At 38.0% G+C, this 24,485-nt stretch overlaps 1 protein-coding gene across 3 annotated transcripts in view; it reads left to right on the top strand.

The window, feature by feature from the left end:
* Positions 1–24,485, top strand: part of USP24 (ubiquitin specific peptidase 24) — a 71,057-nt gene that overhangs the window by 29,103 nt on the left and 17,469 nt on the right. For 2 of the 3 annotated variants that reach the window (XM_067301299.1, XM_067301298.1), the window contains exons 16-50: positions 893–937; positions 1,538–1,645; positions 2,271–2,420; positions 3,209–3,340; positions 3,888–3,999; positions 4,243–4,319; positions 5,212–5,352; positions 5,507–5,560; positions 5,754–5,869; positions 6,514–6,580; positions 6,751–6,861; positions 7,279–7,377; positions 7,458–7,628; positions 8,273–8,358; positions 8,511–8,604; positions 8,865–9,020; positions 11,488–11,585; positions 12,397–12,492; positions 12,646–12,874; positions 13,900–14,059; positions 14,327–14,482; positions 15,045–15,115; positions 15,861–16,021; positions 16,898–16,959; positions 17,989–18,180; positions 18,492–18,609; positions 20,280–20,424; positions 20,877–20,996; positions 21,171–21,296; positions 21,496–21,594; positions 21,813–21,895; positions 22,129–22,270; positions 22,671–22,790; positions 23,173–23,393; positions 23,781–23,905. In XM_067301299.1, coding sequence (XP_067157400.1) covers positions 893–937; positions 1,538–1,645; positions 2,271–2,420; positions 3,209–3,340; positions 3,888–3,999; positions 4,243–4,319; positions 5,212–5,352; positions 5,507–5,560; positions 5,754–5,869; positions 6,514–6,580; positions 6,751–6,861; positions 7,279–7,377; positions 7,458–7,628; positions 8,273–8,358; positions 8,511–8,604; positions 8,865–9,020; positions 11,488–11,585; positions 12,397–12,492; positions 12,646–12,874; positions 13,900–14,059; positions 14,327–14,482; positions 15,045–15,115; positions 15,861–16,021; positions 16,898–16,959; positions 17,989–18,180; positions 18,492–18,609; positions 20,280–20,424; positions 20,877–20,996; positions 21,171–21,296; positions 21,496–21,594; positions 21,813–21,895; positions 22,129–22,270; positions 22,671–22,790; positions 23,173–23,393; positions 23,781–23,905 — 4,243 coding nt within the window. The remainder of the gene's footprint in view (positions 1–892; positions 938–1,537; positions 1,646–2,270; positions 2,421–3,208; positions 3,341–3,887; positions 4,000–4,242; positions 4,320–5,211; positions 5,353–5,506; positions 5,561–5,753; positions 5,870–6,513; positions 6,581–6,750; positions 6,862–7,278; positions 7,378–7,457; positions 7,629–8,272; positions 8,359–8,510; positions 8,605–8,864; positions 9,021–11,487; positions 11,586–12,396; positions 12,493–12,645; positions 12,875–13,899; positions 14,060–14,326; positions 14,483–15,044; positions 15,116–15,860; positions 16,022–16,897; positions 16,960–17,988; positions 18,181–18,491; positions 18,610–20,279; positions 20,425–20,876; positions 20,997–21,170; positions 21,297–21,495; positions 21,595–21,812; positions 21,896–22,128; positions 22,271–22,670; positions 22,791–23,172; positions 23,394–23,780; positions 23,906–24,485) is intronic. The other variant, XM_067301300.1, reaches the window with a different exon arrangement.

Raw genomic sequence — 24,485 nt, 5'->3', positions numbered from 1 at the left:
CTTTTCTTAGAGTAAAGCATGTGTTCTGGCATGGCCATTAAACAAGTCTCAGAATGCAAATTGATATTTACATCATAATAATTTTATATTTTAATAAAATACTTGTACTCTTCTAACATGAAGAACTCATTTTTGCAGCTGCCTGTGCTAAGATGTTTCCTGGCAGCAGCAGAGGCATGCATGGCTTAAAAGACTGCCCATACTTTATGCTGCACTGTTCACGTAGCAGGCGTTTTTTCTAGAAGTCTTCAGGAATGCTTCTGTCTTCTTTTTTTAGTCTTAAACAAGCCTGTAAAGAAAAAGGCTTGTACTTCATTTGTTTCTTTTATGGTAAACAAGGCTTTGTCTGTCCTGTGGCATCTGGAGAGGATTTTAGTTGTTCAGAGGGCACCGTATGTTGCCTTCTTGATATTGAGCACTGTTTTTTTGCGCGTGTTCAGAGCTACAGATTTCAAGCTTTGGGTTCTCAATATCTGCGGAATTTGCGGTTTCCTCCTTCTTTTCTGCTTTCCTGTTCTTGCGCTCAGTTTAATAACATTCTGGCAGGGGCCTTAGCAGAGGTGCTACAGTGGGGAACGCTAAAGGAAAGCTGTAACTAACTGCAGGCTGGAAGGGACTGTGGTAAACTTAAAGCAGATTTTAAAAAATACATCATTTGCTTATTTGTCTGCATTAGGGGAAATGAAAGTATAGACTGGGAGGGAATGTTATATTAAGGCAGCACTCTCAAATGCATGAGGGAATCTTCAGTAGAGCTCTCTGCTATATGGCTAGGTTACTTTAGTTCTCTCTAAGCGAGTAGGTGGCATTGATTGCCATCAATATTTAAACCAGACATCACTTCTATGAAAAAAACAACCTCAGTACTGGTTTGTGTGGTCAAACTTTACAGAAAATGAAGCCTTCCAGAAACGTGATGAGCAGTTCTTACAATGAGGTAGGCGGGTGCTCTATAATTTGTAGGATCTTTTTCAAAATGCAGCTTAAATATCCTTTGCTTTCTATCACAGGGCTCCTTGCAGCACCAATCACAAATTTCTTCTTATCTTTTAATCCACAGTAGTACTTCAGGTTCTTTCTTTCATCATTCCTGCTCTAGCAATGAGTGCCCTCCTTTGACTGTGTTTGCCCTTTTATGCCCTGACAGGCCTCCTTCATCTCCCACTGTGAGTGTGTAATTGAGGAAGGTGATGGTTATCATCTCGCTGGTGCAACCGAGTTCTTCTTTTTTTCTTTTTTTTCCCCTACTTAATTTGCATGTTCTCTAGCAAGGAGGTGGTACTTCGGGCTAATAATAAGGATAGCAGAACAGTATATCTGTGTGTCAAAGGACTACTTGTAGAGAGGGAAGGAGGGCACCTTCGGTGCACTTGGAAAGGGACCAGGAAGAAGTAACTGAAGCCTTCTGAACTGATGATTGTTGTTTTGAAACGGGGGCATTAAGAGAAATCATTAGGCATCTAGGAATTTTACAGGATGTTAATCCGTTGTTGAGTGTGTACACATGTGTAATTGTTCTTACCTTTCTTACTACTAGTCGTCCCAGCACAATAATCCTCAATTTGTGTGGGTGGTGCCAGCTTTACGTCAACTCCATGAAATCACACGCTCGTTTATTAAGCAAACTTACCAAAAGCAAGACAAGGTAAGAATGTGTGCTGAGGCATTCTTGAAGGCCTTATGTCTGTAAGGCTTCTGCTTCTCTAGAACATAGAAGTTTGTGTGTTTAGAAGCAAAAAAAAAAAGTGTACAGCATAGTCGTATAGCATAAACAAAATCCTCAAGTAGAGGTGAAATGTACTGTCTGTTTATGTATGTATAACCTCTGTGTGGTATGTCTGGATTGGCTTATTTAATTCTTAGCTTTTTGTAGAATTATTAGCCCAGCAAGGCTCTGTTAAGAAATTATGATAGCTAATGTTTAGACCAGCTGGTTCATAATTGAATTTGAAGTTGTTATTTGACATTGGCACTTGGAAAACAGACTAAAATACCTGCAAGCCATGTGTGTTATACTGTACTATGGCTAAGTGGAGGTGTGGGACTTGGTTTTGCAATCTGCAGTATGCATGCTTCAGCAGTGCTGAAAACAGTAACAGCAGAGGAATTAGGGGTATTTGGAAGGTTACAACTGAATCTGATGAGGGGGGGGCATTCCCCCTTCTCATAAAAGACATATTTCTATAGAAGGGCAGAATTCTATGTGCATGTGTGTGCCTGTTTCTGTATCTTCTTAAAACCTCTTTCTTTTTTTTTTTCTTCCTGCCAAGAGCATTATTCAAGACTTAAAGAAAAATTTTGAGATAGTGAAATTGGTGACAGGAAGTCTAATATCATGCCACCGTTTGGCTGCATCTGTGGCAGGTCCAGGAGGGCTTGTTGGAGCAACATTAGTGGATGGCCGATACACTTACCGGGAGGTATTGAACCCTGAATTTTTTACTGCTTTAGTTTTTTGAAAACATGATGTTGTTTATCACTGAGCAAGTTGCAGAGGATTATGTGATGTTTCATTTTGGAATTCACTGGTGTGTATGTTCCCTCTATTGAACAATTACACTAGTTTTTATTTATACTTCTGATATTTATCTGTTAGGTCTTACTGTAGCCTTGTTATAATATTATAGAGCAGGGGTGACCAAACATCAGTCCTACAAGTTTCCTAGCAAAGTCTTTAATTGTTTGAGAGTTACATCTCTCCACCCCAGCATCTTCTGTCTCCAAACTTGTGCATATTTCAGCTTCTCCACCAGCCTGAGTTTGATTGCCTTGTATAGATTATATCTTTGAATTTGATATGGACCATTAGAAACCTGAAACAGATTTGCTAGTTAGGACATGGAAGATGCACACACAGATAGCTTGTAACAATTTGCTGCTGAGCTTTGGATTTTGTTAGACAAGTTGTGACTTTAGTAACTGCTCACTGTCAAATAATATCAGTAAAGTAATAGAAAATCCAAGGTGAATTGAGTATGCCTTTTTAAAAAGATAACTGAAAAAAGGTCATGTTAAAAACAGTGTAAAATAGAAATAAAGCTCTCTGCAGAATCAGTTTCTGGTTCTCCAGGCTTTGCAAAGTGTACTGTTACTGGACAATTAAGTTTGCCAAAAACAGGGGGGGAAATCAATCTGTACTTTGAATGCTGAAATTTCTTCTTTTGGAAAGAAAAGCCTTGAACTTGAGTTTTTATTTCCTGTTTTTCAGTATTTGGAAGCACACCTAAAATTTTTGGCATTTTTTCTGCAAGAAGCCACCCTTTATTTGGGCTGGAATCGTGCCAGGGAGATCTGGGAATGCCTTGTAACTGGCCAGGATGTTTGTGAGTTAGATCGAGAGGTAAGAAAATTTTGAGAAGTTGGTGTCTGTGGTTGGGGAGTGGAACTTAATAGATCGTGAATAGCACGTGTACTTACTGAAGAAACATGAAGAAGCATATCGTTCATGTTAAAACATGAGCAATAAACATAGAGTAATAATGTTTTATGTGCTTTGCATAAGTTAGTGGAACCGCTGTTACGTGTTCGCTTGTAACTAGGATGCTCTTTTATCATTAAACTTGGCCAGAAGAGGAGTGTTGGCCAGAAGATCAGTTGCGTGTTTATTGATGCTCATTTGAGGAGCATCACCTGAAAGTTTGCAGAGTCACATGAGAGATGTTCAGTGTTGTTTGGGTGAAAGATGGCTGTTAAGTACCCTAATGTTGCAATGCAGCATATATAATGTGTATGGTAACTATGTGAGACTTTGAACCTCATGCTGCAGGTAAAAATGAACGTTTTCCTGTGTAATGAATTGCTGTAGTACCCAACAGTTGTATACAGCATTGTCAGGCTAAAATATTTGCAATGACAATGGATTAAATACTTCTGCCTTTCATTCACAGATGTGCTTTGAGTGGTTTACAAAAGGACAGCATGATCTAGAGAGTGATGTACAACAGCAGCTCTTCAAAGAGAAAATCCTTAAACTGGAGTCGTATGAAATTACTATGAATGGTATGAAAATGATTTTGGTGAACAGATCTTTGTTTGAATTATCAGAAATTTGTTTTTTAAGCCTTTAAATTAAATGGCCAAACATTTCTAGAGATCAGTATTATAAAGGGGTCTTTTTCTGTCATTCTGAATTTTTAATAGTTGTAAAGGAAAAAGATAATCTTTGTATGTGATATCTTCATTTTTTTAAAAAAGCATAGAAACTTAGTTTAAATAAAAAGCTTGTGCCTTTTTTACTTCCAGGTTTTAGTTTATTTAAGACTTTCTTTGAAAATGTGAACCTGTGTGACCATCGACTAAAGAGGCAAGGAACTCAGTTGGTGAGTGTTCTGCAGATTCTTTCCTGTATACTACTTGTGGCATCTTGGGCATGGGAGGGGGTAAGACAAGGATTCTTTAGCAGCTGCTTGATATGGTCATGTTTGCACTGATATGCAGATGGCCCTTGTAGCATTAACATTGTTAAATTCTAAAGTTAAAACTCTAGAGTTATGGGAGAAAATTGGCCACTGGTTGCTGGAAGTTAGTATGTAGCTTCTAAAACTTTGCAGAAGGAATGAGTGGGCTAATTCTTTATTAAGAATCAGGAGTTTTAGTGCACATGTTTTGCTTCTCTTTAGAAGGAAAATATTCTCTTCAATTTTTAATTTTTCCTCTCTACAAGAGATTTAGTCTTATCACGTTTAAGTTCTAACCTACAATCATTTTCAGCTCTGTGATCCTTCACTATTTTTCTTAAATTAAGGGTTTTATGTTAAATAGTTTTCCAAAGGCATTCTAGATCTATATCACGGAGAGTTAATTTACTTCAAATGCATTATTTTTTGCCAAGTATCATAGCAGGTTTTGTGAGGGTTTATTCTGTGTTTAGTTACCACTTTGACTTTTGTGAAATAATTCTATCCCTGATTAAATTTCTCTGTGTTCTTGAGGTCTGTAATTCTTCAATTGACTTGACTGAGAGTGTTCTTCAAAACTTGTTTATCCACTTGGAAAGAAACGTTTTGTTTCTAGTGTAAATATGTAAGCTTGCAGCTATTGATTTCAGTTTGCACTGTGTCAAAACTTAACAGCGTGCTGGAAAAGACAGTTTTTAAGATCGAGTCAAATGGTACTTTTCCAGCAGATGGAACACAATTCGTTCCCATGTTTGAACTCGCTTTTATATGCAAGAAATCCAGTTACGTCTTACTGTTGTTCTTTCTTGCATAGAGTGTAGAAAAACTGGAATTAATAGGAATGGATTTCATTTGGAAGATAGCAATGGAGTCACCTGATGAAGAAATTGCCAATGAAGCTATTCAATTGATAATAAATTACAGCTATATTAATCTAACTCCTAGATTGAAAAAGGTAAGCATATATTAGAATGTGAAAGTGCTTTGACAGTCAGATATTTAATGCTCTGCATGATAAATTTGACAGAGCCCAGCGTGTGATGCTTTTTAACAGTGATTCCAATGACTTTGGTTTTGAGTTCTAATTCTTTTGTCCTTTGTATCTTCAGGATTCAGTATCACTGCACAAGAAATTCATTGCTGATTGTTACACACGATTAGAGGTAAAGGACAAATTTTAATTGTTCTTGTGCCTGCAGCCTTTTCCAGCTTTGTATTCTAGCATTAGGATAATTAACTGCGATAATTCTATTTAAAGAAAACTTTCTTTCCACAAGTACTTCTTGTTCTCTTCGCTCTCTAGAACATGCTAATCATCAATATAAACCAGCACTTATACTCTACTTTATATTCTAGGCAGCCAGTTCAGCACTCGGCGGTCCAACATTAACACATGCTGTTACAAGAGCTACAAAAATGCTTACAGCAACTGCTATGCCTACAGTAGCAACATCAGTTCAGTCTCCTTACAGGCAAGTCTGCCTTTAAAAGGATAAATGTGTCAGTGAATGTTTACTACAAGCTATTTCGCACATGATTTTGAGTGCTAATTAAAATTGTTGTGAGACTGATTGTGTTAGCTGAAAATTTTGTGTTCTGTGATCCCTTCTTGGTAGTGGTAGTTGTATATTCTGGTAGCTTCTCAGTTAAATGTTCCAATTAAAATGTAATTTGAGTTCCAAAGAAATTCTAACAAAACCTGTGTGGAAAACCAGACTGAAAGCCAGAGAGCTGAAGTCATCTAAACTTTTGGGGATAGATTTGGTAAGATTTTGGGGGCAACAGGATTTTTTTTTTTTTTTTAATAGGAGGGAAAAGGAGCACTTTTCATCCTTCTGCTGTACTTATGTGTACTTAAATGTGTGTGGCTTAAATATGAGCACAGGGTGGGTCATCTAGAAATATGAAGTTTCTTCTGAAGCGCAGTATGACTCAAGTGCTGTAATGCAAGCTTCTTGCCCTGTTTTGCTAGATAATTTTCATCTAATTACCCTCAGCTTTAAGGACCAGCTTTAGTGAGTTGTATTTGAAAACAGCTAATTCATGATAGTTACCTGTGGTCATTGAAAATTAATCTCTGAGACAAGTTACTCTTGTTTTGGGTGCTTATCCCTAGGTCAACTAAACTTGTAATAATTGAGAGACTGTTGCTGTTGGCAGAGCGTTATGTGATAACTATAGAGGTAAGATATGTAATTTCTTACTAGGCAAGGATAAGAACATAGCTTTTACTGTTTTAATAATATTGGAAGTTATTTAAGCCTGTGCAGCTGTAGCAGCTTTGTTACATACCATCATAAAACTGTCTTTGTTTCCAAGGACTGTGTTCACCATTGTCCTTCTCTTCCGGTAGGACCTTTATTCTGTTCCTCGAACTATTCTACCTCATGGTGCATCTTTCCACGGACATCTTTTAACACTTAATGTTACATATGAGTCTACCAAAGATACCTTCACCATAGAGGTATGTGTACACCATGCCGTGTTGATCATGTAGCTACTGTTCTTTTTGTTTGTTCGTTTTTGATTCCTGGACTGAACAGAAGAAGGGTTTTTTTATTTGTTTTACGGCCTACAGTCAGCTTGAAAAAAAATTTATCTGAAAATGTTGAATGAGCGTACAAGGATACCATAATGGAAGTGCCAGAGGGTGGTAAGGGGAGAGAGTTCTGATCATCCTTCTGGGATGGGAAAGACGAGTTGTTTGTTTGATGTCAATGATGGAGGATTTCCACTGCTATCTTACTCAGACAATGTCTTTTGTGGACAATACCCTTATAACCCTCTGTGGAGGAGCAGGAAAATGTTAATAGAAGATTTCTTTCTTTTAGGATTTACTGCTCAAACAGATTGACCAAACAAGTGTCATTTAATTTTACAGGCTCATAGCAATGAAACTGTAGGGAGCGTCAGGTGGAAGATAGCAAAGATGTTGAATTCTCCTGTTGATAATATACAGATATTTGCCAACGACAGCCTGGTATGTTTACTACAAAGTGTTCTCGTTCTTTATGAATTTGACTCTCCTCTCCAGAGCTAAATGATAATTTTTTCTTGTAGCTAACTGTAAATAAAGATCAGAAACTGCTCCACCAGCTGGGCTTCTCTGATGAACAAGTCCTTACAGTAAAAACATCAGGAAGTGGGACTCCATCAGGAAGCTCTGCAGATTCCTCAACTAGTTCCAGCAACAGCAGTAGTGTCTTTAGTTCATCCTATGCAATGGAACAGGTACAACATAACAGCCTAAAACCTGCCCTCAGGTTTTTTTTGTTTGTTTGTTTTTGAGAAGAAGCCACAACTGGGGTCAAAGAGGTAGAATAAGTTGAGGCAGAAGCTGTTCACATCAGCTTGAGTATCTAATCCTTAGCAGCCCTGGTTTGCTTTCAAACTGTGATTGAAACAAAGCATTTAAAAACACTATTGCCTTAAGCATGTGGATTTTATTTTAAAAACTGCATTCAGTCACCTAGGGTTCCCTTCTTAGTATTTATTAATCTCTGCAGGGTCTTTCATTAAACCTTGAAACAAATGAGATTCATTTGATTTAATTTTGAGATTATATATTTGGAGGGAGGTGGGGAATTTCCTCTAATAAAGTTGAAGTGTGAAAATAAACTAAGAAGTATCAGCCAGCATGTTCAGATCACTCCTGGTCTGCTTTGTATATGAACTCTAAATAATTGGCTTCAAAATTTTGTTGTTAAGAGAAATGGATTAATGGCAGAATTCAAATGTTGTCTCAGTCTAGAAGGTAGATGAGATTTCCCTGGGCTAGGTTAGCATCTGGGTGAATTGCCTCAATGAAGAGCCCTGTTAAATAACTTACAACAAGGGGGGGAAAAAAAATCTTTGTATTTCTGCTTAATCCTTAGGAAAAGTCCCTCCCTGGAGTAGTCATGGCTCTCGTGTGTAGTGTGTTTGATATGCTTTACCAGCTTGCCAATCTAGAGGAGCCAAGGTAAACAAGCTAAATGGTTATTAAATATTGAAGAAGTGCTGGTGCTGGGACGTTCTAATAGCTCCTTATTTTGCTGTGTTTATGTGCCCACCTAGCCATGGTTTGGCTGAGGGAGCCAAATTTTACACAAGTAACTTCTGGTAACTTTTCAGGATAACACTGCGAGTGAGGAAGCTTCTACTCTTGATTCCCACTGACCCAGCTATTCAGGAGGCCCTTGATCAGCTTGATTCCCTGGGAAGGAAGGTATGGGTTAAACAATATCTAATCTTGGTGAGCTTAACAGAAAGGATTTTACTATGGGGTTTCTTAAATTCTCTGTAAGATGATAATCTGTGAAGGATTTGAAATACTACAGCAAAATAATACTTATCTTAAGGATTAATGACTTATTTCCGAGCAGTTGGAGGCTAGAGGGTTATTACAGGGATTATATGAGATGTATTGCCAATTACAATGAAATGCAATGTTCTAAGACTATTTCTTCCTTGGTGTATTTGTCCTAGAAAACACTGCTGTCAGAATCAACTTCTCAGTCTTCAAAATCCCCATCTTTGTCTTCAAAACACCAGCATCAGCCCAGTGCTAGTTCAATACTAGAAAGTCTTTTCAGATCTTTTGCTCCAGGCATGTCCACCTTCAGAGTGCTCTACAATTTAGAAGTAAGTAAACAAATTTGCCACTCTCTGCTTGTGGGTTTTTTTTTGGTTGGTTGGGGTTTTTTTGTTGGTGGTGGGGTTTTTTGGGGGGGGAGGGTGTGGTTTTTTTTTTTTTTTTTTTTTTTTTTTTTTTTTAAGACTGAGACTTAAATAGTTGAAAGTTTCTTGCAGGGAGCCTCAAGTCCATGATGACAAGGTCATTATCCAAAATGCAGATGTCATTTTTGTCATGTTGTGGTCTGCTTTTTTGCATGTCAGAAATTCCACACAGAGCATGAGAAGTAAAACAAGTTCCCCCTTAGACTTTGCTGTGAAGCCAGGCCTCTCCTGTTCTGATCTGCAAGGTGGAGGGAGTATTCTAAATTATGTGGAGAGGAGGATAGAAACATTAAAGTCCTTGCTGATTAGGTAAAATTCCTGCCTGAATCTCCAGAAACTCTGAATATATGATTTCATCATATATAAAATTTCAGCTCTTTTAAAAATGAATGAGAGCTGTTGTTTAGTTTGGTTGAATTTACTCAAACCTATATGAAAGACTGATTATTTTAAGGGAAAATAATAGAAATTCTGAGGGAGCTGGCAAAAAAGAATACTAGCATTCCTGCTAGATAAGTCTACCATATTATATCTGTAGTTGCTAAGGAAGAATGTTTTTATGAGAAGCATTCAGCTGTAAAGAATTTTCACTATCCAAATATGCAAGGCTTTTTACCTAGGAGTTTCTGAGCTGTTTTAGTTGTGCGTGCAAAGTGAATGAAATACATACAATTTCTTATCCGGTAAGACTTCTGTAGACTGCTTAGGGAGTTTCATATCCAGCACTCCAAAACACTGGATTGGGCCCTGTGAGTAGGTTCTTTCCAGGTGTTCAGTGCATGGATTTTGGAGAGTATAAGAGGGTTCAGCCAATGTCATTGTTAGGCCGCGTTAGTCTGCACACGCTAGAAAACTGGGCAGTTTATAGTTCTGCTAGCAGGTTCCACTGTTTCTAAGGACTCATTACAGATATGGCTTGAACAATTTAAAGGTGGAGTACTGGTTGCCAGCAGCTTCAGAAATAATGGACAAAGTCCCTGTTCTGTATCGCTCTCGGTGCGCATCAACATTGTTATAGGAATTTTCTAATGGTTGTTTTTCCTTTGGGTTTCTGCAGTCTAATAATATTAGAGTTCTTTGTTTTTCTACACTTTATCATCATATTGCAGCAGCATTTCAGGATCCCTCCCCCTTTTCTGTCCAGCTGGAATGAAAGATAATTGGTTATGACTCTAAAATACGTTGACAAGTTCTACAAACAAAAGCAAATGGTTTAGCATATCAGCAAGGATATCTTGTTGAATTGGCAGGTTATATTACAGTATGATGAGATGGCTATCTGCTGCTTCTGTGCCAGAGAAAATAATGAAAGCAAGTAATAAGTTGCTTGCTTTCCTGGCAAGGGATGAGAAAAAGTAAATTGGGCTAGATGTGTAGATTACATGAGTGGACTTGTTCCTCAAGTCCATTCAAACACATTAGAAGATAAGGTCTCTTAGCAAAATATAATGTCATCTTTTATCCCCCCACACTGGTAATGTGTTGAAACTGTGGGATACAGACTGGCATATTAGGGTAACTGCTTTCTGAAAAATGTATACAGGAAACTTGCAGATTATATGAAAGAGATGAAAATTAAATGTTACAGATGTTCTGAGTTATATCCTGCACTGTGGTAATAAGATTTTATACCTGGAGCTCCGTATCCATTCTTTGGACCTGTGAGCCTAAAAAGGATGTATTTTGTTTTCCAATATGCCTTTGGCTGTACATGCCAAAGAGACTTTTCAAAAAAGTAAATAACTTAATTTTACCATCAAATTGAATAAAAAATATAAGTAAAATTGATTACAAACGTGCATGATATCTAACCCCCAGGGACTGCAGACTTCTATATGGCTGTTACTGGCTGTAAATGCACTCTGAAATTTAGTGCTGACTTAAAACAAGGGGAACAATACAGTGGTGTTGTTCATCAGGGCCATAGAATTGCCTGGACTGGTGTTTAAAGAAAACAGTTGCCGTGTTTCAGGACACGCTTAAAAAATCGTGAGAAAAGATGTGAGTCATCTATAGGGTGTTTTCAGGGATACTGTCAACTGAAAATCGGAAGGGAAGAGGGTTTGAGCTGTTAAAGAACACCTACTGAGCCTGAAGACACGTTTCACATACTAGAGTGGGTACCTTATCCTTTCTCTTAATGTATAAACAGCAATGAGGAAAAAATGCCCTTTCATACAGAATAAATATCTGTAATAGCCTTTTTTTTTTTTGTCCTGAATATTTTTAATATGATTTCTCTTTACTGATTAGAGCTTCACATTGCTGTACAGTGAATTACTTCCTTCATAGTGGAAACTTTTCTGTTATGTTTTTAACCTTCAGCAATTAAATAATACTAAGTTTTCTTTTTTTTTTTCTTTTTCCCCAGGTACTGAGCTCCAAGCTGATGCCAACTGCAGATGATGAAATGGCAAGAAACTGTGCCAAATCTTTCTGTGAAAACTTCCTCAGAGCCGGAGGTTTGAGGTTAGATTTCAAAATCTTGATGCCATTTTATAATACTTTATTTAGTTAACAGTTCTTTGTGGTTTATGATTTCCTTTTACTCTGCTGTGTGTGCTGTAGCACCCTCATATAGCGATCAGCTTTTTTCAGAGGGAAAAATCCACCCAAATCAGACCTTTCATTACTGAATGCTTGAAAAGCTACTGTAGCTATCATAGTAATATAACAGAGTATATGGTGTTAAACCCCAAAATAAAGCTAGGTATGTATAAGCTTGTGAAGTATAAACTTTTAGTATGGCAGTTAATATTTGGATAGTTAGCATTAAACCGTTCCAGTTCAAATTGCAAGTGTGCATATTATACAAACTACCTCCTGCATAGATACCAGTGGGCATTTTTAGTAGTTGTCACCTAGGTCATGCATTGTAAACAGAATTAAATTTTACCCTGTCTCCAAAATCCAGATTCTTCAGATGAGAGTTAAGCCACAGTGTGAGTAGTTTGGAAGACCTTGCAATACTGCTTGTGCTTGTGCCAACTTTGTCAAGTACATTTTGCTCTTAGATTTTTTTTTTTTTTTTTTTTTTTTTTTTTTTTTTTTGTCCCCCCTCTATGGATCATGAAGCATTTTCCAACATGAACAGAAATCTCCAGCTTGCAGATGTAGGAGGGGAAAATAGGAATGTTAGCCTCCAAAGATGCCCTTTTGGCAGTTTTAACTGGCACTCAGCTGACTGAACAGGCGTTTAGGGAAGGATGGAGATAAATTGCAGCTATTTCCTAATGTGAAACACTTTCAAACAGAGTCTGTCTATTAATCTGTTTTTAAGTTTGGTGGTGAATGTGATGCAGAGAGATTCCATCCCATCAGAAGTAGACTATGAAACAAGACAGGGAGTCTATTCCATCTGCCTGCAACTTGCAAGGTATGTAATTGCCTTTTATTAGATAGTCCCCCATTCTTGGTTTTTGGAATGTGGCTTGTAAAATTTGAGACTAAATGGTGCTTTGATTTCTGTTTCATTTCCTGACTGTGAACATTCAAAAATAAGCCCAATGTTTTTGCTCTGTGGATGTAGGTTCTTGCTTGTTGGCCAGACAATGCCTACCTTACTGGATGAGGATTTCATTAAAGATGGGGTGGAAGCATTGTCCTCACGTCCCTTCCGTAATGTCAGCCGACAAGCAAGTAGGCAGATGTCCATTTGTGGAACACCGGAGAAATCATCCTACCGACAGCTCTCTGTGTCTGATAGATCCTCCATTAGGGTAGAAGAAATCATACCTGCAGCGAGAGTTGCCATACAAGTAAGGAAACATTTGATAATTTATGGTGATGTAGCAGTGTCATCTCCAGTGGCAGCTGTGCAACTCCTGAATTTTTTTTACTCAAGAATCCACCTTTTGTACTGTTTCTTACCCAGGCTCCATTTAAAAGCCTCTTAAAATCCAAGCCATCTGTCTCTTTTCCCTGTGATCATCTGAATTTTAACGTTAAACTTAGGCCCGGAAATTATTTGGTTAGTAAGCTGATTGTTTGACATACCACTGCTGTACAAGGGGAAAGAGTACCCCGAAGATGCACACCAGAAATGCAGAGCTGCATAGAAATCTTCCTCTGAGGGTTTTATTTTCAGTCACACTCCTTAACCCAAGCAAGATCTTGGAGTTAATTTTCTGGGAATAGAAAGGAGAAGGTTCCTGCTCAAACTCATGGTTTATAGTCCATGTTTCTTTGAATTAGAAATTTTGGGGGAGTTTCATGTATCAAATAGCTCATTTAAAAATTAAATTTGCTTGATGGTATCTGGGGGGGAAAAAGCAGCCAACTTTTATTCTCAATAGTTTAAGAACACCTTGTTTTCCCCTCTTGTCACTCTCTGTCCTCTCTGTCACTGTAATGAATTTTAGAGTGGCTATCTACTAAAGCAATCTCATCTGAAAGGAGGAGCTCAACCCATTTGAAGGTTGAGTCCAGTTGAAAGAAACTTCATAGTTAATATATTGAATATACTATCTCAGGTTTTTAGCTAGTGCTTCCCTCCCCTCACAGATAAATACAATTGAAATTAGCATGCCTAGCTCCGGATAGAGGAAAAGGGTATCTAGAGTGGAGACTTCAAAAACAAATAATTTCCTATTTAGGGGGCAATACTAATCTCTCCTTCCCCAGAAGAAAGATTCTTGCATCCTTGAGCCTGCTTGGAGGAGGGAGAAGAAAACAAATTCAAGTGGGAATTTCGCCTGATCTTGAAGATACATTCCTCTTATCCCTGTGATTAAGAAAGGTGGTTGAATGTGACGGAAATAACTATTGTTTCCTGTTCCTTCAGACTATGGAGGTGAATGATTTCACTTCCACAGTGGCTTGCTTCATGCGACTCTCTTGGGCTGCTGCTGCAGGACGGCTGGACCTTGTGGGAAGTAGTCAGCCAATAAAAGAGAGCAACTCTTTATTTCCTGCTGGGATTCGAAATAGACTTAGCAGCTCAGGTAGTTAACTCTGTCTCTAAACCGTCTTTATTAAAGAAAACATTCAGTTTATTCTTAGTCTAATACTTGAAAAACTTGAAGCTGAATTCCTTAACTTACACAAAGCTGAGAAAAATACTGTATATTCATGTGACATTTGGAGAGGTTTAAGGTGTTTTTTTGTTTGGTTGGTTTGGGGGGGGGGGGTTAAGTACAGAGAATTGATGAGAAGCTGAAAACATCTGAAAAATGTAATGGATCATAGCACTTGTTCCTTTCTTAATGCAGGAAGTAATTGCAGTTCAGGAAGTGAAGGAGAACCAACAGCTCTGCATGCTGGCATCTGTGTGAGACAGCAGTCTGTATCCACCAAAGATGCTCTGATTGCTGGAGAAGCCTTGTCTCTATTAGTTACATGCCTTCAGCTACGCAGTCAGCAACTAGGTATGAAACGGAATTGGATTAGTCACTGTTTGGAATATAAGGTGGGGGAAGGCTTTTGAAGACGAACAAGTATTAAAAAAAATCACAAGAAACTTCTAACTCTAACTTGAGCAGTCTCAACTCACAAACACAATTTTGAAAAAAAATAGAGTTTTTTTCCAGGACTGAAGAGTAGTGGCATGAAACAAAGCATGTGGTGCTGTGCCTCAACAGTGCTCTTAATGAAATCTATTGGAAAAGCTAACTTACTGCCAGTATATAAATAGTGGTGCTAGCTTTGAAGTGCATACTTCTGTAAGTGCTGCTGTTTGCATAGCTGAATGTTTAGTACTTGAACCTTTGTGTACAAGGAAGCGTAAGCCTTGGTGGTGGTAGAAGGAGAAGAAAAGTGTTGTTATAACATGGTGCCAGTCTCTGGAGAGGGAAGGAGATGGAGAATCATGTAAATACCTGTTATTGCTTTTTGGCACTGATGGGGGGCCCTATGCTATTTTAATGTAAATCCATAGCTGACTGACTTTGAATAATTACTTTTAAATAGTCTGGTATTCTTTTGTTCTAGGATCTTTCTACAATTTGCCTTGTGTTGCTGATTTCATCATTGACATACTGCTTGGATCACCAAGTGGTGAGGTGAGGGTCTTTCTCTGGAAATGTATTAGATATTCCAGGGAAATGTGTACACTTTGTTCAGTTAATATGGTCTCAAGATAAAATTGTTCATTGCAAATATTCCAATTGTTTTTGTATCTGAATAAATAACCCCTGTTTAATTGTTAGCGATTCTAGTATTTAGTACTACGTTGATAGAAAATGCTGAAGCATTACATTCTTTAGGCTTGTTTCATCCGTGAAGCACAGGACTGTGCTCCAACTAGCTTAAAGAAAATACTCTCATTTTTTGTAAGAGAAATTCCACAAAACTGGTACTTTAACCCTTCTAGGAAGGGGCCATTCAAAGTAACTTTAGTCTCAAAAGATTTGAATAGACTCTTCTAAACTTTTGAAAATATCTTCCAAATGTCAGAACCCTCCTAAAATTCATTCTTTCTGATTTGAGATGATTTCTGGATATTCTGAAATCCAGAGTTTTTTCTGGCCACCATTCCTTTGTTTCATTGCATCCCCTATGTTTTATGTGAAGTCATTGCATTCTTTTCCCCATATCTGAATTTACAATTTGTGTTTAATAAAGCATCAGAGCTTGTAACTCAGGGATATGAACAGAGAAGCCCTGGTGGGTGCAGAGCTCATACTCTGTGGGTTCCACAAGCTTTTTAATGTCTGGCTCTTTTTCTGTTACACTTCTGTTTTGCTTAGAAATCTATTTTGGCAACCTTCAAGTAAGGTCTGGTGCTTACCAATGATATTCTTTCAGATTCGTCGTGTTGCCTGTGATCAGTTGTACACCCTTAGTCAGACAGACACATCAACTCACCCAGATGTGCAGAAACCAAACCAGTTTCTCCTGAGTGTTATCCTCAGTGCCCAGCTGCCTCTTTGGTCACCAACCAGCATCATGAGAGGAATCAACCAGAGGCAAGTCAGATACGTGTTTTTTGAGAAGGGAAATCTGCCATGTTTTTAAAGAGTAGTGCTGTGGCAGCTCTTAGAGACAAGCGTTTAGGATTTTGTCCTTGCACTTCTGTCAAATGTAGGCATTCCTGTCATGCCTGAGACAGTTTAATTAGAATATGAATTGGTGGGAAATAGAGCTGAGTTCTCAGGGTACAGTCCTTCCTCTGTGAACTCTTAAAGAGCAGCTTATTTGACTTCCCATGCAGGAGGTGGTAACTGGTAAATAGACCCCTTTCTAGGATGTGGTCATAGCAGTCAGAACTTGGCTGGAATCCTGCATAAGGCATAGAGGTGATGGGATGCATGACAGTAACACCGAATTTCTTTGATAGTACTGCATAGATCCAGATTGGAAACTGATCCAAAAGGCTCCAACCTCTTTAAAGATCTCTGGACCTATGAGCCATGACCTCACCTGTTTTCTCATTGCTTATGTTGCCCATTACACCTTAATGACTGTAGTGTTGGTCCTCTTGACTTGTCCCTGACTGGCCAAAGTCTACTGAATTTAGCGATAACTTCGAACAGCAGTTTCGAGAAGATTCTGAATAGAGAAGTAACTGAGAAGCTAAAATAGGCTTCTGTTTTATTATCATCTGATAGTTAACTTTTATGAGGTGAAGGAATAAAACAAGATTGTGTTACACACAAAATTCAGAAGTAGTTGTTAGAAAGGAATTTGTTTTAAAGCTGTAGTGTGTGCATACAGAGACGTAGCTAGACAGCTACAATATTTTGGGTTGGATGGACAGAACGCCCAGGCCTTGAAGGCAGTTGCTTAGAAGAAAGTTTCTAATTTTAATTTTAAAACCTTTCTTCTATTTGTATCTGTTTTAGACTTTTGTCCCAGTGTACAGAATATTTTGACCTGAGATGTCAGTTATTGGATGACCTCACATGTAAGTATGATTACTGCGCAGGCACACGAGTCATATTCTGACTGCAACTTCCAAACACGTTCCTTCTGTAGACAAGATGTAGAATTGACTTCACTTGGCGATCACTGCACCATGAACTCGGTGTGACTTGCCAGTGTGCTGGCTGTCCTGTCAACAATTCATTTGGACTGTTCGGTAACGGCAAGGCAGCTTACTCCTCTTGGAAGGTGAAATGCTGAAGGCAGACTTTGTACACACTGAAGGGGAAGCTAGACCATCTGTTAGGTACCTTCAGATGGAAGTTCAGAGATGTAAAATTATACTTGGGATTTGGCACAGCCTGCAGTTAGGTAGCATGTGTATGGCACCTCCCTCGTGAGGAGGTGTGGAATACCTACCTAGCTGTGCTCAGTTTACACAGTAGCTCTCTGCATCATCTTCACCATAAAAAGAATATGCATGTAAACATACTACAGTACTATTTCACACTGTCTGTACCCTTACTTGGAATTCACTGCTTGTCTGGCTTCAGGGTATGTCTCTAAAGCTCTTTCCCTTTTCTATAAAATATCTCCTTGATTGTTTCCTGTTTGGTAACTTAAAGGCACCAGAGAGGAAGTTGAGTTCAAAAGCTGTCTACTCTGATTTCACAGACACTCTTTATCTGTGGGTCTCACTGGGGTATTTTTCAGTACTTAAATGTGAATTTGTGTCTGAAGTTACCTGTCCACATTTGAAATTGCTGATGAGTGGTGCAGGTGTTGAATTGTCTTGTGCGTGACTAGATACTGTCTCTGCTTACATATATGTCTATCTTTCAGTTTCTATACGCTAAATATTTCTAAAGCACTGAATAAGGTGTATCAGAGAACTGATGGTAGGCTTCAGTCCCATGATCTCTTATAAACTGTTAGCATAGTGCCTCTTTTTAAAATGAAGTGTAGCATTATCATAACAAGCACAAATTATCAAACTCTTTGAAATTCTTGGTATTTAAATTCATCATTTCTAGAACTCTTATTTTTTCTGGGTTTGTTTTTTATCTTGCAGCATCAGAAATGGAACAGTTAAAAATAAGCCCAGCTGCCATGTTAGAAGATGAGATCACCTGGCTAGACAATTTTGAACCCAACCGCACAGCTGAGTGTGAGACCAGTGAAGCTGATAATATCTTATTAGCAGGACACTTGAGACTCATCAAGACTCTCCTTTCACTTTGTGGAGCAGAGAAGGAAATGGTTGGTAAGTATGCCTCTGTGCACTAAAGCAACTAAACCAATTTGAATTCTGCTTGGCACTAAAAGTTGACTTAGTGTCTTGATCAGTAGACAGTACCTGCGAAGCCATTATCGTATATCAGTAGAAGTGATATGGAGCTGAAAGGAATAGTGTTGGCAGTACCTTTATTTTGTACCTTTGATTTTTGATAAGTCATTTGGATCCACTTTTGTTGATATAGTGCCATTAAGTGGTTTTGCTGTTGTGGAACACCTTTTGACTTTTGCAGTAATAATGAAAGTATTTAACCCTAGATATGGATTACTGTGTTACAGGTTCATCTTTGATTAAACCATTGTTGGATGATTTTCTCTTCCGAGCATCCAGGATTATTCTGAATAGCCATTCTCCAGCAGGCACGGCTGCCATCAGTCAGCAAGACTTTCATCCAAAGTAAAAAATGCTTTTTTGTTCATGTTGTTTTTTATCCTAGTTCTCATGTATGCAAATGTCACACTGGGGCTATGGATATTAGGAATGGATACTGATGATGGAGCATTTCTCAAGAGCATACCTATCCAATTCATACATTTGCTACATGAGTGTCCAAATAGCATTTTATAAGTTATGTGAACTGAAATCTTCACTGTTCTCTACTTCTAAAGTCTGTGTTTTATTTGTTAGATAATGAAGCACTGTAAGCACAACTGAGTGCTGAATTCCGTGGATCTGAAGAATACTCCTTTAGCTAGTCATCGTTTGAGAAGTTGGCTAAATTGAAGTATTAACAGAAAAGTAACTTTCCAAACCCCTTTTAAATGAGAATCTCAAAAGATTCTTTAACTTTTTTCCCAAAATAACTGATTCTTGTAAGAAGCTAGTGCTGAGCAAGTTTCCTTGCACCTGAGATAGCTGTTAATAGCTCAGAATATATAAACTTGGGAAAAAAGTGGGGCTTCTCTTTCCTGTCATACCTGCCTTCTGTCATTGTTATACAGGGGTGAAGGAAGGGGTGAATTTAGTTCGTGTGGAGTTTTGTGCAGCTGTAGCTGGATTGCTTACGTTACTCTGACTCATGGGTTTTAAAGTTGGATCAGGCACATCTGCATTACCTTTCCACAGACCCTGAAGAATGTCTCAGTGGAGCATTTGGCAATTGCTGACTTTAAGACTACTTTCTTAATCATATTTCACAGGACCTCTTGTAGTGCAAATCCTTGTAACATTATGCCACTCTCTGAAAATGGTGACTGTGGTGAATTAGGCTTCCTGTTCTGCTATGCATGAGAATATATCCCTTTTCTGTATATTAATCTCAGTTCATTTGGTTTAAAATTAATATTGATATACTGCTGACAAGCTGCTTTCCTTTATATCTTTAGACTTTTTAACTTTCATGTAAATAGCAGGCATTTGTATTAACTTGTCGCAGTGACTGAAAACCGTGGTACTTGCTACAGATTAGTGTTTTGCTGCAGTTCATCTCAAGCACTCTCTTATTTGTTTGCTTAAAGCAAACAATGCCTTTTCTTTGTTGGAGAAGCAACGAGATTGCTTGATGATCCCTTGAAAAGAACTAAGTAGAAGTGTTTTGCACTGAGTTCCATATGTAGCTTAGGTCTAAAGTAGTCCCTTGTAGCAGTAAGAAAGATATCTGCTCCAGCTCTTTTGAAGATTGTCTCCCTCTGAATGAGTCATTGTGTCTCTACCAACATTACAGTGATAGAGAATATCTGGCTATTAGGCTTTACACACAGAACCAGCTGTTTGCCCTTTTTTTTTTTTTTTTTTTTTTTTTTTAAAGGGCACCTACTTCTTACTGTTGAATGTCAACCATAGGTGTCTCCATGTCAGTAAGGGAGGCTTATTTAAAGGAATGTTCCTGGTGTTGCTCTTCCTCTGATTCCTTTCCTTCCTGCCCATCCATTCCCCCACCCCCGCTCTTCCACCCCTTCCCAAGAAAGAAAAAATAGCACTCTGCAGTCTCTCAGGAGGTTTTAGCTCTGTTTTGAGCATTTCTTTTGAACAGCTAATTGTCGCTTATTCTGAATAATATGATTTTCTGGAAGTAGAAATAATTGAGTCCTCTACAAAGTAGATCTCAGCTGTGCTTTTCTTTTTAGGTGCAGTACAGCGGATAGCCGGTTAGCTGCTTACGAAGTGTTAGTAATGCTGGCTGATAGCTCACCTTCCAATCTTCAGCTTATTACAAAAGAGCTGCTTTCTATGCATCATCAGTCTGACCCTGCACTTACCAAGGAATTTGATGTAAGCAAGAACCCTTGTTTTGATTTGTGTTAGCATGGTTTGAAGTACTGTATGAGCTACTTAACTGCTCCATCCATGAAATTTCCATGGTCTTCAATTTAAAATGACAATGAATAGACAGGAGTAAATGCAGACCTATTTGATCTTCCTCTGAAGCAGATACTCTCATGAGTCTTTGTCAGTTATTATCTTGACAAGAAAGAGGTGTTGCCTAAATATCACCTGTTTTACTTAGATACTTTTTAGGCTGTTTTTAGCAGTGTTACGCTAAGCGTTGGCTATATAAATGAACAAATTTAGCTCTTGTGTAATCTTCCAGAATTGGCATTCTTGGTTTCCAATGAAATTGCTCTTAAACAGCTCATAAAAATGATTATGAAATTTATAATATGTTGCTGGAACCTTGTGCTTCCTATAACTTATTGGGACAAAAAATAAATTGTTCTTTCTAGTATCTTCCACCAGTGGATAGTCGCTCCATTTCAGGATTCGTGGGATTGAAGAATGGTGGTGCTACTTGTTACATGAATGCCGTCTTCCAGCAGCTATATATGCAGCCTGGTCTCCCTGAGGTAATTGGTTCAATACCCAGAAATTTCCTCTTTTGGGGATTAATCATCTGAACTGTAAATGCATTTGAGCACCATTTGTGACATGAATTTTTTGAGGAGGGGGAAAAAATATATTGCACAAGAAGTAATAATTTTGTCTAGAACCAATTTGATAAGGTTATTTTTTCCTTCCAGGCCCTGCTTTCCATTGATGATGGTACAGACAATCCAGATGACAACGTGTTCTATCAAGTTCAATCTCTCTTTGGTCATTTGATGGAAAGCAAGTTGCAGTATTATGTACCTGAGAACTTTTGGAAGGTGTTACTTCTTTTTCTTTAGAATATATAGCTTTCCTACTTGTAAATGTAATGTAATCATCTATCCACCTTTTCCTCATTGCAGACTTTGTAGGGATAAAGTAAATTTTACCTCAAAAAGTAAAAAAAAAAAGAAAAAGAAAAAGTAGTGATATGTATATTGAACAATCACCTTTATATAAATATTTATACCTATATAGATTTTCAAAATGTGGAACAAGGAACTTTATGTTCGAGAACAACAGGATGCTTATGAGTTCTTCACCAGTCTTATAGATCAGATGGATGAGTATCTCAAGGTAAAGTCTTTAGCAATCTCTTTCCTTGCTTATCTGTGCATCTGTCTTCAGTACCTTTTCTCTCTGTCTTTGTTTTTTGGAAAAGAAGGCAGAAAGCCATCTGACTTTATTTTATGATCTAAGTCCTATTCATTCAGAAGTTTAAAATTCATGTTGCGTTCTTGGTCTTTCACACTGCAAATATATCCAGCTGATGTCTAACTTTACATCTCCAACAGAAAATAGGGAGAGACCAAATATTTAAGAATACTTTTCAAGGCATCTTCTCTGATCAGAAGATCTGCAAGGACTGTCCCCACAGGTAATGTTAAATTTAGTGCATTAGTTACCAAGTTATGTGCTGCCAAAACTATCACAATATGTGGGTCAAAATAGCACAGGAAGGTAGAGTAATACGCCTTTGACTGTGAGAATCATAACTGTTGATAGCTGTGGGACAAATGTAATATTATTTCCTAAGCATGTGTCTTGTTAATGCAAGTTGGATAGGTTCTACTCTGTCAATGTCTTGATTATTTTCCTTCTTGAATTTAGGTATGAGCGTGAAGAAGCCTTCATGGCTCTCAACCTAGGAGTCACTTCATGCCAAAGTCTGGAAATATCATTGGATCAATTTGTTAGAGGGGAAGTTCTGGAAGGAAGTAATGCATACTACTGTGAAAAATGCAAAGAAAAGGTATTGCTCTTAACGTATGTGAAGGAAGATTCAGTTGTAGCTTGATGTTTTCTTGAGCATTATGTGATCATAGCAAGCCACGCTTAGATACTGCTCGACTGCATCTTTCTACATTAAAGAAGTAATCAAAAGATTAAATCCATAACTCGAGGTAGCATCCTTCATTTTCTGTAACTCATATTGTAGACTGTGAACATTCAGAAGAATGGCAGGATGGTATTGTTCTCTAAGGTATTAGCTCACCGCCCAAACTCTGTAATATCTGTAATAGTACCCTGCAGTCATCCTGCCTCCAGTAGCTGTATTGTACATCAGTTTGAGATTGCTGGAATTAAGCAACTATAGAAAAATACATGCTTGAAATATATAGATAGAGGTGATGTTCTTCTGTCTTTTTAAGAGAACTACAGTGAAGCGCACATGCATTAAGGTCTTGCCTAGCCTCTTGGTGATTCACCTGATGAGATTTGGCTTTGACTGGGAAAGTGGACGTTCTATTAAGTATGATGAACAAATAAGGGTAAGAAAACTCCTCCCCCCGCCCCCTTGCAAATTCCAGTGGACTTTCACTTTTCCTATTCATTCTCCCTTCTTTGCCACTCATTTCAATAAGGGCTTTTGAGAACGTGGTACACTTGCAATATGATCATGCTGCAGAAAATAAATACCTTTCCTTAGAGTTTTTCTTGTCTCCAGCATTCTCAGGGTTCTTTTGGAAAGCAAGAGCAAAAACCTCCCTAAGGACATTTTATTTAACTTCTGTGTCATAAGGATAAAAAGTTGAAGTACTGTGCTTTCTTTAAGTGTTCCCAGTGTATGAAGTATTAATACAGCTTTATAAAATTACACAAAGCCTATATACAACTTAATATCTGTTTAATCTAAAATATCTCTTCAAACAGTTTCCCTGGATGCTGAACATGGAGCCTTACACTGTGTCAGGGATGGCTCGCCAGGACTCATCCTCAGAAGTTGGGGACAATGGTAGAAACATGGATCAAGGAGGTGGAGGCTCCCCAAGGAAGAAAGTGGCTCCTACAGAAAACTATGAGCTTGTTGGTGTGATTGTTCACAGTGGCCAGGCACACGCAGGGCACTACTACTCCTTTATAAAGGACAGGAGGTAATGGCCAAGAAGACCATTAGGCCTTCTGCACAGCGGGTTTAAGAGTGGTCTAAAGACTACTTGTTTTAGGAAGGTATAGTGAGCCATTCGGAACTTTATTTGGAAGCATTCTTCTCCTTCTTAATACTTAACTGTCGAAGTTTCAGGATTTCTCTGTGTGTTGTATTGCAGTTTGAGAGCTTCCTATGACATTTAGGTATGTGTCATGTGCTTCTCATGCTTTTAATCAAACTTTGTCACTGAACAAAACCTTCTATTCGCTGTCGAAATAAATGAAAATTCAGGGTTCTCATTTCTAGGGTATTCAGGGTGTTTTGTTTGTTTATTTAAATAGACAATCAAACTAACTTTTTCTGTCATGTTTCTGTCCTGTCTTGACCGTAGGGGATGTGGAAAAGGAAAATGGTATAAATTTAATGACACTGTTGTTGAAGAGTTTGAGTTATCTGATGAAACCTTGGAATATGAATGTTTTGGTGGAGAGTATAGACCTAAAGTCTATGATCAGTGTAAGTAGAAGTACGGATTGATTTACAGGAACTTTATATATCATACTAGTCCTCAGCAGAGTTAGAATTAAGTCTGTTATATCTAATCTGAGTGACTTGGTCTAATAATCCTTCCTAAGCAGTTTTTCATAAAGCCTTCTATTTTACTGCTTCTAGATGACCTGATATTGATTGAACCATATCCACTGTTGTTCAGCACTTTGTAGACTTAATAGCAGAGCAGATTCGAAAGGGGCCTGTTACTTTTTCAGAATGATTTAAAAAAAAACACACATGCTCACTCATTCACTTGCTCACTCCCTCTCTCACTCTCTCTCTCCCCCTCCTTAATTGAGGTTACTGAAAAAGACTGCACATGGAACATGGTGTGGGATCATTTAGTTGAACTTTTCTGTGCTTTAAGGAATTAATTCCAAATATGTTTCCACTGTTATTCACTTGTTTCATAATTCTGGTGATTATATTTTTAGTTATACATATGCCCTTTGGAAAAATATTTTAGAATTTAGGGTTTTTTATATTATTCACTAACACAGACTGATGTTTTTATCTAACACATTATTTTATATTGCCACAATCT

This window comes from Apteryx mantelli, chromosome 8 (assembly GCF_036417845.1).
Source record: "Apteryx mantelli isolate bAptMan1 chromosome 8, bAptMan1.hap1, whole genome shotgun sequence".
Taxonomy (NCBI): domain Eukaryota; kingdom Metazoa; phylum Chordata; class Aves; order Apterygiformes; family Apterygidae; genus Apteryx; species Apteryx mantelli.
The sequence above is the reverse complement of the archived record's forward strand: the minus strand, read 5'-3'. Positions and strand labels throughout refer to the sequence as shown.